Source organism: Pseudorasbora parva, chromosome 11 (genome assembly GCF_024679245.1).
Source record: "Pseudorasbora parva isolate DD20220531a chromosome 11, ASM2467924v1, whole genome shotgun sequence".
NCBI lineage: Eukaryota > Metazoa > Chordata > Actinopteri > Cypriniformes > Gobionidae > Pseudorasbora > Pseudorasbora parva.
Window position 1 is genome coordinate 16947495 of NC_090182.1, and position 13254 is coordinate 16960748.

General features: G+C 37.3%; 2 protein-coding genes across 4 annotated transcripts in view; one reads left to right on the forward strand and one right to left on the reverse strand.

Moving 5' to 3' along the window:
* Positions 1-206: 206 nt before the first annotated feature.
* Positions 207-7829, reverse strand: fermt3b (FERM domain containing kindlin 3b). Of its 3 annotated transcripts, none has more exons than XM_067457272.1 (16): positions 7813-7829; positions 6642-6711; positions 5886-6010; positions 5453-5686; positions 5243-5359; positions 4581-4749; positions 4392-4494; positions 4204-4311; positions 3934-4062; positions 3766-3812; positions 3559-3683; positions 3085-3191; positions 2225-2440; positions 1929-2053; positions 1597-1738; positions 207-1297 (listed from the first exon to the last, which is right to left on the reverse strand). In XM_067457272.1, the coding sequence occupies exons 3-16, from the start codon at positions 6007-6009 to the stop codon at positions 1118-1120; spliced, it is 1926 nt and encodes a 641-aa protein (XP_067313373.1). In that variant the 5' UTR covers position 6010; positions 6642-6711; positions 7813-7829; the 3' UTR covers positions 207-1117. The 3 variants fall into 3 exon arrangements, with proteins under 3 accessions (XP_067313373.1, XP_067313372.1, XP_067313371.1); XM_067457271.1 differs by lacking the exon at positions 7813-7829 and adding an exon at positions 7528-7549 and having other exon boundaries at positions 6642-6886; XM_067457270.1 differs by lacking the exon at positions 7813-7829 and adding an exon at positions 7528-7549 and having other exon boundaries at positions 5886-6013; positions 6642-6886.
* macrod1 (mono-ADP ribosylhydrolase 1) overlaps positions 7372-13254 on the forward strand; it is a 66456-nt gene continuing 60573 nt past the window's right edge. Inside the window, exons 1-3 of the mRNA XM_067457274.1 lie at positions 7372-8034; positions 8493-8585; positions 9648-9758. Of these exons, the coding sequence (XP_067313375.1) occupies positions 7620-8034; positions 8493-8585; positions 9648-9758 (619 nt within the window). The 5' untranslated portion in view covers positions 7372-7619. The remainder of the gene's footprint in view (positions 8035-8492; positions 8586-9647; positions 9759-13254) is intronic.

The following is a 13254-nucleotide window of genomic DNA, read 5'->3' on the forward strand; positions in this document are numbered from 1 at the left end:
ACAAAAATTTGTCTAAACTATCTTTTTTGTCATGGGATAAAAAAATGCTGGGATATAAAAAACCAAGTCCTGTTTCAGGTACATTTAAGTTTGTCTAAATTAAAAGAAAAAACTTAATAAAACAATTAAATAAATAAGATGACATAAAACATGCCAGTTTTGTGAACTCTAAAAAAGAAAAAGAAAGTTCTAAACACTCATAAAAGTTAATTTGATTTAATTAATTTGTTTATTTTGAGTTGGCTCTACTCAAACCCATTCATTATTTTAAGCGTTAGGGTTTACAGTGTCAGAGAAGCCTATTTACCTTTACATGTTTCCTTAGACTTAGGAAATCACAAGGTTAAGGCTACTGTTAAACAAGTCATATTGAAATGGTCTAAAAATAACATAAACCCTCAAAAAAATATAGAGTTTTGTTACATTTTGAGTTTTTTTAGTCTCAAAATTAGTTAAAATTACTACTAGTCTCATACATACACAATGTACAATGTTTGTATGGTTAAAATTAATACAAAAGTGTACCCTAATGCTTAATACACTGCACAATTTTCCAATGTATTACATTTTTCATACTTCTGAATAATGGAGAATCATCAAGACTGTGACACTCATCAGGACAATGCAGAAATGGCACTTTGTTAACTGAGTGAGTCAATACCAAGCTCTCCCACCCAGTGTGACACTGAAGACTATTTAAAAATAGCCCATGTACAATAACTGAAACTCTGTTGGAACAAGATAGGAAATTATGTGCTGTCAGCCACCGGCCAATAGAACTTTGCCTGATAAGATGATGATAGACAGTGGTTTCCTGGACTGTTACTCAAATGAGATGGCAGAAATACAGACATACTGCTAATAATGAAGTATGATATTCTTTATGACAAAATTCATTATATTTAGATAGGTACAAAGTTATAAATCATTCATTCTGTCATATTTTCCTGTTAGGCAGTCGTATATTAAGTGTGTTTTTTTTTACAGAATCATTAGATGTGCATGTAACAGGACAGTATATTGATCAGTAAAATTAAAACAAAGGGACAGTTGCTGTAACATTGAAATCTAATCATTTTCCTCCATTTGTAGCTTTAGTCGAGTTGTTACTTTGTGCTCAGAGAGCCTCGTGGCCGCCTGTGAGTTTGTGGAAGAGCTCCTCGTTTAGCGTGTCGCTTTGCTGTCTTGAGCGTGTTGACAAGAAGATGTATCCTCCGATGTACTCGTGCACAACCTTACAGTCTGCGTTCACACAGCTGAATGCTATGTTGATGTTTTCGTCAAATTCAATTGCAACCTTAAACAGAGAGACAGTGTATTATATGAGACATGTAGGTCTGGTGATATTAACACATATGCTACCATTCAAAAGTTTGGTGTTGGTAAGATTTTTTTATTCGAATCATTATTTCTTTGATTTTACGTTACAAAAATAGTAAAAACAGTATTTTTGCGCAAAATTATTACAATAAATTTTTTTAATTGAATATATTTTAAAATGTCATTTATTCCTGAGATGACAAAGCTAAATGTTTTAGATTTTTTTTTTTTTTACAATTACTTCATTCTTCAGTGTCATATATTTGTTCCACCTACCTGTCGTATGTCCCAATTAACATTCCACTGTCTCATATTATTATAACGCCAAGTTTTCACCACATCTCCAACTCCCAAGTCTATACGGATCAGGCGGTTGTTAGCGATGCCTAGAACTTCATCCTTACGGCTGCCCTTAAACCTGAGAAAAATGACTTGGATTGTGAAATTGGATCAGCTTAATGGACTAATATAAAATTTCTATTTTATAAAAAGACTTTTCACCACATACCACTGCATATCTACTGTTTCTCAAATATACTTACAAGCTTGTAAAAATGTACATCAATAGCTGACCATCTTTTTTGTGCCTGTAAGGTTAATCCATTCACCTGATCATGAAGTAGGAAATTCCAAAGTCAGGCAGAGCTTGCCAGATCTGCAGAAACTTCAAGATGGCGGATGTCAAGGAAAGCTGGGCAACATTCTGATAGGCTTCCAGGATACGAGGGGTTAACTGACAAGAACGAAAAGAAGTTATGTTGTGGGGATTAATAAAAAATATAGAATAGGCTCTATAAAGGCAACACAAACACTAAATAGATGACCAAATATTGCAATAGAGCAAATATTGCAGTTCACTGTACAACACCAAATGACTGGCATGCATCTTTCTTGGTCACTCTACCTGTTTGGGCTTGTATTTCTTATGGTATCTTGGTGAGACGAGGCTGTGTGTGTTGATGCTGTCTTCAGTTTGTGTAGCGGCAGCTGCAGAATTGCAACGCTGCATGGAAAGGAATGTCTGGATGTTCGTCACTTCACTCTGATACGAGCTGTCCAATAATGTCAGACCTTTGGACGCCAGCTTACAGGCGGCCATCCACTGAGAATACTGCTTCTCCTGATTGGGTGGGGTAGGTGAGATTTTTTTTTTACTACCGTTCCATTTTAGTACACTACCATTCAATTTTTTGTATTGTTTTAAAAAAATTTTTTAAATACTTTTATTCAGCAAGGATGCATTGAATTAATCAAAAGTGGCAGCAAAGAGATTTATGACGTTACAAAAAAATGTCTATTTCAAATAAATGCTGTTCTTTTGGACTTTCTATTCATCAAGAATTCTAAATAATGTATTGAAATTTCCATAAAAATATTAAGCAATATTAACGTTTTTTCAACAATTATAATTATAACATTATAATGTTTTTTGAGCAGCAAATCAGCACATTAGATTGATTTCTGAAGCATCATGAGACACTGAAGACTGCTGAAAATTCAGCTTTGTCAGGAATAAATTACATTTTAAAATATATTCAAATAGATTATTTGTTATTTTATTAAAAACAGTTTTTGTTGTATTTTTGATTAAATAAATGCAGCCTTGTTGAGCATAAGAGACTTCTTTCAAAACATTTACCGGTTTTTGAAAAGCATTTACATACTAAGCTTTTAAATGGTAGTGTATTTTTTCACATAATTCTTCTTATATAATAACTTCTTATCAAAGTTTTAAATACAAATCATTGTTAACGACTTACGTACATTTTCACAACGCAAGTAGATTTCATTCATGCCTTCTGGTGCAGGAATGAGGAGTTTGATACAGAACTTCTGACCTGCTACATTTACATCAGGGGCAACCTCACAGCCTGGAGAGATGCAAATGGTTTCAGTTAACACAGCCTCATTACACTGATCGATGTGTCTGCCTGGGTTTCAACCTCCACCACTAAGGTGTGAAAACATATTCACATATTGTGCAAGCACAGTGTTGCTCGCAGCACGCAGAAATGACTCAATGTCGGTAAAGCATACATGACACAATGGCCTCAATTTATTAAAGGATTAAGGCTAAATCGTCTTGCTTTGCATAAGCCTTTTATGAGGCCAGTGCATTTAAACACTTCTGCTGCAGTGTGTTCAGTACACCCAATCACTTTCATTAGTTTCTCTCATGTAGCAAAAGTGCAATGTTATGTTGTCCCCATAATAATAATAATAATAATATAAAAAGACCTTTCAGGTTCAGTTGTTGCATGGGTTCTCCATAGCGGTCCTCTTTGCTTTTATAATAGGAGATTGATGTGTTCTGAAAGTTGCACCAGTACTGTTTGTAGCCCTTTAGAGTGAGTCTCTTTGGCCTAAAGGGTGGAAAAATCATAGATATAGGTCAAATGGTTATGGGACAGACAGTAGTATTTAGCCAAATGAAAAAAGCCTCACCGAAATATTTTCAAATAGTCATTTAGCTCTGGAGCAGTCATGTTTTCCTGTGAAAGTAAATCAAATGTTAGAACTTCTAAATCTGTCTCTGCATCTCTGGAGTTCCATCTCCATGTCTCTTTGTTGCTGTTCTATTAGTAAAGAGGATTCATTCCAAGTGTCTCTCACCAGTATGTCCGTGCTGTTGCTGTCTCCCACCATCTTGACCTCCAGGGACTTCAGGGCAGACTCTAAGTCATCCATCCCTTGACAGGAAGAGACCATGTCCTGAGACAAGGACAATTTTCCTATGTGGTACTGAATAATAGAGTGAGAAAAAGTGGTAGATCAAAGAAGGCTATTGCTTACCATTGATTTTGTGTTAATTCCTTTAAATCCAACATCAATCTTACTAATCTGTTTTAAAGTTGCCATGACAGTATTATTTCTCTGTTGTACCTGCAGGGCTCCAAACAGCATCATTTCCTCTTCTGTACAGTCTATGTCTTCCAAGAGAATCGCCCAGCGAGCTTGCTCATATAACTGCGTTAAACGCACTGCATCGTACTACAACAGAAAGAGAATATTTCAGTTTCATGGCTCTTAGAACAATTTTATACAAATAAATATCATAACCAAACTCCTACCCTGGGATCCATATCATGGAAAGTGTAGTATTTGAAACGAAGCCATAGTCTGTCGTTCTCTTGTATTCCCTGCTGCATTAGTGAACGAGATGAGTCCAGCCACCTCCAGGGAACAAAGAGCATTTATATTAAGAGCGAAATGTGGAATAATATTTTTAAATTTAATATGTCTTTGTTTCTCAGCTGTACCTGGTGTGAATATGTGTTTTGTCCACCACACTGGCTGGCCGGTAGAGTTTAGCAATGGCTTCAGGAGCAGGCGAGGGCAGACTGACAGACAGCATTTTATACACTGCCTCAGTATTAGGAGAGTCAGCAAAATGAGCCGGCATGCCATTGTACAGAGCTTGAACAGACCCTACGTCAAGAAAAAATCCACTTTAAACTAGAATACTGTGACTTAAGTGAAAACTACTTGTTATTCTTACTAAATTTAGGCCTATGCCATTCCAGTTTGGGGTCGGTAAGTTCTCTTTGATTTATTTAAATTAGTACTTTTATTCAGCAAGAACACATTAAATGGTTCAAAATACATTTTTAATGTTACAAATTTATAATGCTGTTCTTTTGAATGTTGTATTCATCAAAGAGTACTGAAAAAAGTTTAATGGTTTCAATTTAAATATTAAGCTGCTTTCTACTTTCAACATTGAAGAAACGTTTCTTGAGCATTCAAATCAACATATTAGAATAATTTCTGAAGGATCATGTGGCACTGAAGACTGGAGTAATGATGCTGAAAATTAGGCTGTGATTATGATTCAAATGTTCACATTTTAAAAAATCTTGCCGACCCCAAACATTTGAAAGGCAGTGTAACAAAAACGTATTTAATGTGTGATTTAGTGCACCTGCGGTTAGAGGAACATCTGTAAGATCATACAGCTCTTCTGAGGAATCTTTGTCTTTCTTTTTCTTTTTTTCTTCAACAGGACGGAGCAAGGAGAGCTCTTCTGGGTGACGGATATCTGAAAGCGAGACATTTTGGAATGGTAACCTGACACTTGGTAAAATGATAAAAGGTTGCTTAAGGAGGGGACATTGGATCCAGGCTCACTTACTGAGAACCCTGCAGATGCCCATGACAGTGCGAAACACAGTACTGGAGAAACAGGCTCGCATCTTCAGAGTCGCCCCGTTTGGCAAGCCCAGTCGCAGAGGCTTGTGCTGTGGAGTGAAGATGAGGCGAGCGTCTGCGTGGACCCCACATTTGTCCAGTGTCCAGCCGGTCCGCAACAACCACTGCTGCTTCTGTTCCCACCACAGGGAATGATCAGACCAGTCCTTCTTCAGATCTAAAAAAAAAAATAGACAATAGCATCTCACGGGCTAAATAAAGATTAAGGGACTCTACATAATTCTAAACACGGGTCTTTACAAAAAGAGGTCTCATTCTCAAAAAGGCAAAATAAAATGTCTTTAATCAAAAATATTTCTAACTACTATCAATGTTGAAAACAGATGTGCTTTAAAAGCATCTAGAGGAAAACTCACTGGTCTGCTCAACTAATTTGAGAATAACTCCACCAATGTGCAGGTCAGAGGTCACACTGATTTTGAAAGGTGGGGCATCAGGACCAAGATCCTCCACTGTTACTGTAAGGTCCCACGCTGCCATTCTGCTACCAAAAAAGACCCCAAAATGTAAACTTTAAAAGGCATGATGAGCATGCTGTAAATCACATGGTTAGCATGATTATATGGTAACGGACACGTCACAAGCACAAGCTTCATCTACCGTCCGTGTGTGTGTAATCATGCTATTTTGCTCCAAGTTGTGTTTACTGTGGCCAATACTTCCCGTTTACACACAAATCACATGGAACCACATTTCCCCTTTTGGTCAAGTATCAAATCCACAACTAGATGTTATAGGGCGTGATGGTGTATGTATATTTGTCTCTGTGTGATCATTTTGAATATAGTTTCCTGAAACTGAAAACTGAAATTGAACAATTTATTGCAGATTTAACAGCGAAACTTCCATCTGTAATATGATGTCTTTTAAACTCTACATTTTAAAGATGGGTTGATATCAAATGGGTTAGATGTCATTTAATCTGTATACTGTATTATATACTATAAATTACTATTCATATTCATACAATTAAATTACTTATCATAGTTCTAAATGATTAACTGTTTGTTTATCTGAAATAAAGTGACTACAGAAATGTCTGAGTACAGTCATTTTAAATTACTCAATGTTAGCTCAAAATATGAATCAAATTTTGACTAATGTTTTGTTACCTTTTCTGTTGTGCTTTGGATTTGCCGATAGAGTCTCCCTCTGGTGTAGCCAATTAAAAGCTGGTAGGTCCTTTTATGAGATATGGTTAGACAAACACTCACTCATATGGGCAAGACCTCTCTGCTGTCAAAAATCAGTTGTGGTTTTTCAGTGTATGTCCGAGCTAACAAAAAGGGTGTTCCTCTTTTCTCAGCTTCCGTGCAACGGAACTGTACATGACAGTGTTCTTCCCACACTGAATGATCTTACACACACACACACACACACACACACACACACACACACACACACACACACACACACACACACACACACACACACACACACACACACTTATATGAATATTCATATACGGTATACGTATGTAATTCATTTTATTTCTCTTGTGGTCATCAGTGGAAACACTATGATAGAGAGCATTTTAGAAGATGAGACTTCTTTAAAGTGTTTAATTTGGCCCACATTGCAAAAAGATATGTTTAAATAAAAGCATGTATGGTGTATGTCAAAATTAAATTTCAATGCTATAGTTCCACTTCAACTAAATCTTTTTATTTGATAGGACATGCAATATTTGTACTTTAAAAAAATTACCTGTCTTAGACCAGTTAAAGCACGTAATTCATATAAAGTTTAATCTAAAAGTACGATGTTTAAAAAAGATATTTGTCAATGTCAAAGTTAGGTATTGCGCTTACACCGTCTTGCCGCTAGATGTCAGTAAAAAGATGAGTGATGTCGATCAGGGACAGTCCAAATAACACGAAGCTCTTGAATTAACTCATGGACCCCTACATATTGGTATAGTCCCGTTTGCTTTTATTATATCGGATAGTTGACTTTCAATTTCGCTTCTTACTTTATAAACGGTGTGTTACAACTTACTTCAAATCGAAACAAGGATCAAATCGAGGCGCAGACGGGAGTCATTCGGGCTTTAAACATTACATTTGCCAGCTGTCAAGACAGACCAGATTATGGCGTTTCAGATGTCAAAACTTGCTCCTCGTATTTCACTCTCTAAAAGTGTTGGTTTCATATCTAGCGCTGAAAACAGATGGCCGAGTCATCTCAATTTCATCAGCAGACTTGCACATCGCTCCTTTCATGCACTCTGCGAAAGCAGAGGGTCTGCAAGTATCAAAGTGCTGCCCTCCCCGGGGGTCTTACGTAAAGCAGGCAGGTGGGAGAAAGTTTCCACGGCCTCAAAGTCTCTCCACTGGCAGAGTGGAGGGGCCGTTAAGAAGCACCGCGGCACCATGGTTGTCCTAGGCGCCGTGGGGGTCTCAGCTGCGTTGCTGGCGTCTCTGCGCACGAGCACGTTGCACGCTATGAGCGCGCGGCCCGAACTGAACCTGGACTCGGAGAGCAGTGACTGGAAAGAGGCAAAGAGTGAGTCTCTCAGTCTACACAGAGTGTGCTAATGTCAGACAACCGTCCAATTAACAGAGAACCTAAAAAAAATCTATCTATCTGTCTGTCTGTCCGTCCTCAAACTTTCGGAAGGCTTTCTCGTGCCAACATCAACGTTTTTTTACAAACTTTACTCAGTTATTATTTTGAGATCCAAGTTAATTATTCTATAAGGTATTCACCACCATATGCATGTATTACATTTAATAGGCTAATAATGTCTCCGATGTCATTTTTATTACAGTTGGTAGTCATAATAACAGCTTTAAGTGCGGAGAAATATGAGCGAAATGTATTTCGAGACTATGTTTAGAGTTCCACCCAAAACCGCCTTTGACCGACCAATTTCTATATTTATCAATAGGCTATAACCATATAACTAAAAATGTTATTCATTTATTTTGGTGTGAATTGTTTTAAATATTTATTTTTGGTAGATAAGCTTTGCTCCATGGATAAAGAGAAGAGGAGGGAAATGTACAGGGTTGACTTCATTCCTCTGGAGAAGATTCCTGTCTGGAGTCCATCAGGTGAACAAAACACTCGTTATAGCACAAGTGAATCTCTTTGTTTTAATCCGAGTACAATTTTATATATATTTGATTATTTCATTGATTATCTCTTCAGCATGGCACCTGTTATTGAGTGGGATATATTAGGCAGCAAGTGAACGTTTTGTCCTCAAAGCTGATGTGTTAGAGGCAGGAAAATTTGGCAAGCATAAGTATTTGAGCGAGTTTGACAAGGATATATTTTTTTTGATGGCTTGACAACTGGATCAGAGCATCTCCAAAACTGGTGAACCGGTGACAAGTACTGTAGTTCAGATTGCTCTAGTAGTTAATGCTGGTTCTGATAGATAGATAGGTGTCAGAATACACAGTGCATTGCAGTTTGTTGCATATGGGGCTACATGCATGCTGACCCCTGATCACTGCCGAAAGCACCAACAGTGAATATCAGAACTGGACCATGGAGCAAGTAAAGAAGGTGGCCTGGTCTGATGAGTCACGTTTTCTTTTACATCCCGTGTGGCCGGTTATGCGTCTGTTGCTTACCAGGCGAACACATGGCACCAGGATGCACTATTGGAAGATGGCCAGCCTGCTATCCATGTGGATGTTATTTTGACACGTACCACCTAGCTTAGCTTTCTTGCAGACCATGGAAATGGTATTCTCTGGTGGCTGTGGCCTCTTTCAGCAGGATAATGTGCCCTGCCACAAAGCAAAAATTGTTCAGTAATGGTTTGAGGAGCCCAACAATGAGTTTGAGGTGTTGACTAGGCTTCCTAATCCCTCTAGATCTCAGTCTAATCCAGCATCTGTGCGATGTGCAAAAAAATTCCAATCCACGGAGGCCACACCTTGCAACTAACGGGACTTAAAGGATCTGTTGCTAACATCCTAATGCTAGATACCACAGCACACCTACAGGTGTCTAGTGGAGTCCATGCCTCAACGGATCAGGGCTGTTTTGGCAGCAAAATGGGGACCAACACAATATTAGTCATAATTTTATACCTGAATTTACCTGTTGTTATTTTGTAAAACAGATAATGCATTTTATCATCACTGTTTGCTTTCACTTAGGTGACAACTCTCATAAGCCTCAGTACAAAGTCAATGAAGAGTTGAATAAGAAAATATCCCTCTTCAGTGGTGACATCACAAAACTGGAGATTGACGCGATCACCAACGCAGGTAAGAGTCAAAGTACAGGAAAAATCATTGTCTACATTTACCTACTTGTGTTTGTCTGCCAAACAATTTTATTGTTTACTAAAAAAGCTTGGTCCTGGCCATATATCATAAACTTATAACAGATACAAATACAAACATTTTTTGCCCAATTATTTAATTCTTGTTGAAAATATACAGTCTGCGGGAAGATTTGACATAGTTAAGCTTGAGTATTTGTGGCCCTGTTTTGTCTGAATAAACACCACTCTGAGTCTATAAATTAAGGCAGTGAGCCTTTGACTTTCTTACAGTTGGCAGCACTAAATAAAATCCTTTTGAGTTTAGAGAGTGAATGCAAAGTACCTCTTTCTCCAGTACTATTTTAATAAAACTGAACAGTTATTGTCAGCAGTCCTCATCTTAAAGCTCATTTTGCTAGGTGGAGCTAGAGCTTACTGTCTGTGTGTGGTATCCAGTCAGTCCCTTTGTAGGCACACCTGAGAGTTTTGGAACATTCATCTGAATTTGCTTGTTTGTTCTTGGCAGTTGCTGAACAAAGTGACTTTCAGAAACTTTCAAGCTTTTCACATTTTGCATCCTTTAAATAGCTAAAGAGAAAAGTCAAGCACTAAGATAAAACCGGGGTGTAGCCATCCTTTCAAAAGTGAGACAGACAGAAATGTCAGGTGTCTAATGTCTAATTGACAGGTTTGGTTTTATTTTTCTTATCTCTTGCTTTTAATTGGCTAAGAATCAAATACACTACTTAACAATAACCACTAATTTGTATGTTGTAATAATTTGTACTATTTTATGATTGCTTTATTTACTACAAACACTACGCCATCATAGGTTTTATACAATGTGAAAAGAAAAGAAATACAGCAGAATTTATCTTTATAAGGATTTCATGGAATGCCATAAGTTATTACTATTACTTTTTACTGAGTTATTACTAAGTTTTGGACTTTCTGCAAGATAGACGGCTTCAAGTATGAATGAAAAATACATTACACAAGTGTTTAGCCTTATGTTGGATAAGAATAAAACATCAGGTCATGCATAGACTATCTTGACTCTTTGAATTTAATCAAAATTTATTCATGTTGGCCCATTAAAACACCTATGTGAACATGCATGCCGGAAAAAAATGTGTGGCCCTTTCATGTTCTACGCCTGTTAAAAACACCATTGGTTTCATCTTAGTAAAGCTGTACCTCCACACTTTAGTCAGAATAGTCATATTGAATTTTGCACAAAGTGTACTTCTGTGTCAGTTATTCAACAGGAAAGTACGTTGTTACGAAATATTGACTGTAAAAATTAGATGTAACTAAGATTTTAGGACTGTACATCTATCCCTCACCGCCTTGTTTTCATTTGTGATCAAATAAAAATGCCATCTAACCTGTCTTGAGTCCATTGTAGGTCAGGAAACTAAACGATTTCATAATTAATCTACAGCTATTAGAGTCAGCATATTCCAGATATTTAGCATATGGACATTAGCATATTCATACAGGGTTAGTAGAGTGTTCAGGTTTATTATTTCTCCATCATCACCTCTAAGCTGCCATAAAGCAAAGCAATGACTGGTTAATGTTTTAGCAATCTTATTACCACATAGGACTTTATGCTTGCTGCTAGCCCGTCTAATGGAGCTCATTTAAACAGGTGTGCACAAGCAGAAAGAAGGGAAGTGGGCGAGGAGAAAAAGAAGCTGAAAAGGCAAAGGACTAAGTGTGGGCATAGAGAGAGGGAGAGAGGGGAGTTTGTCTGACAGGGCATTGATTCATCTCTCCCAGTTGACGCATTGATCGGCTGGCCGTAGGTCTCGGTGTAAAAGCGTGAGGATTAACAGACTGTCCAGTGGTCATTAATTTGGAGGTTGGAATGAACTTCTCAGGACTGCTAAGTATGCATCTCACTCACCAAAGTACCCAAGTGAGCGAAAGCACAGACTTTTTGGTATCTGGTATGTTTTTATAGCATGTAGCTTTAGCAGATTTTGCAGGTATAAAATAACCTAATTGGTTTCAAGCCAACTTGAAATGGCATTTGCAACTTATTGTGACATTTCTGAGTGAAGTAGAAAAATGAGAGGCACTTGGGGGAGTTTGATCCCCACTGGGATTTGACTGGATCTTGAAAAGTTGTTGCTGCATGACAGGTTGAAAAATACGCTTGGTGACATCAACTGTATGTATATAAAAAAGTAGTTACAAAACATTTCAGATTACGTTTTGATACAAATATTTAAGTTTTGTTTTTTTGGAATAGCATTCACATTAAGGATGTTGAATATCCATCTTATTTTGAACGTAAAAGTGGGCACGGCCATTTGTAAATTGAATACGCCTGGCCTCCGGTGTGTAGGATTATAAATTTACGATCTGCTGATCCTACGTCCTGACATGACATCACATGAATAACTAGTTTCCAGCAAGGGTTTTTTTGTTAGTGCTTCAGAGTCACACTATGTGTGAATGTTTATATGGTCTTAGTTCGTGTGACCAGTGCTGTTTATACAAGTTGGGGGGTACTGTTACCTTCAGTTGGGGGTAATTGCCTGTATGTCTTTAGATGATTTTGTTTTAGTGGTCACTTCTAAGGCTGTGTGTGTAAGGTCAACACCTTTAAGGAATGCCCACTGAATGCCTATAAAATACACTGTAAAAGCTCCATTAATCAGACTTGATGACTGCAGCGATCAACAGCACATCCTCAATAAAGAATCCTGCTGAAGGTACAACCAAGTCTCCTGGTCTTTGCTTCTGAAATTTACAACAGGTGTCATCTGCTTTCAGTTATTTTTTTTAGCTGTAAAAAAACCCACTTGTTATGGTGCTTGACAATGCAAACAGTTTTTTCTTACCATGTTACTTTAATGTATTGTTGTAATTATAAAACACTGCTTGTACCCTTTACTGCACTTTCTTCTTCTAGATACTTACCTGTGTTTTTTAACTGATTCACAGGTAATAGTTTGCTTCCATGGCGCAAAATAAGGTGGTTTAGAAGAGCAAGTTTAGATTTCATAGTAGTACATGTTTGGTGTCTAGTCCAGTAGTACATTAAGTATGCATGTACAAAGAAATCCACCCTTACCTGTATTATTATAGTGTGTATACTATTCAGTGATCTTACCTTTGACCAGTCACCGTACAAATATTATAGTGCAGTGATTATTGCTATTCCGTTTATCTTTAGCTTTTAGAGGCTGTTAGACCAGGGATGGCCAAGATATTTGGCACATAGCCCACATACATGAATAAAACCGCCTTTGAGATGCAATGTTGTTCTCGATTGCTTCATATAAAGCTGAGAGAAGTTAATGTACTTATTTCATAATGTACTCAATTCATTATTTGACCTGCTTTCAATGTTAGAAATATTATAGAAATCGATAAATATTCCCAGGTTGCTGTGTTTTTGTTTTGTTTTACTAAAATTTGTTCCTGTAAAATTTATGTAGTACCCATTTCAGGTTTTGGAGTCTCATCTCCAAAAAGTAGAT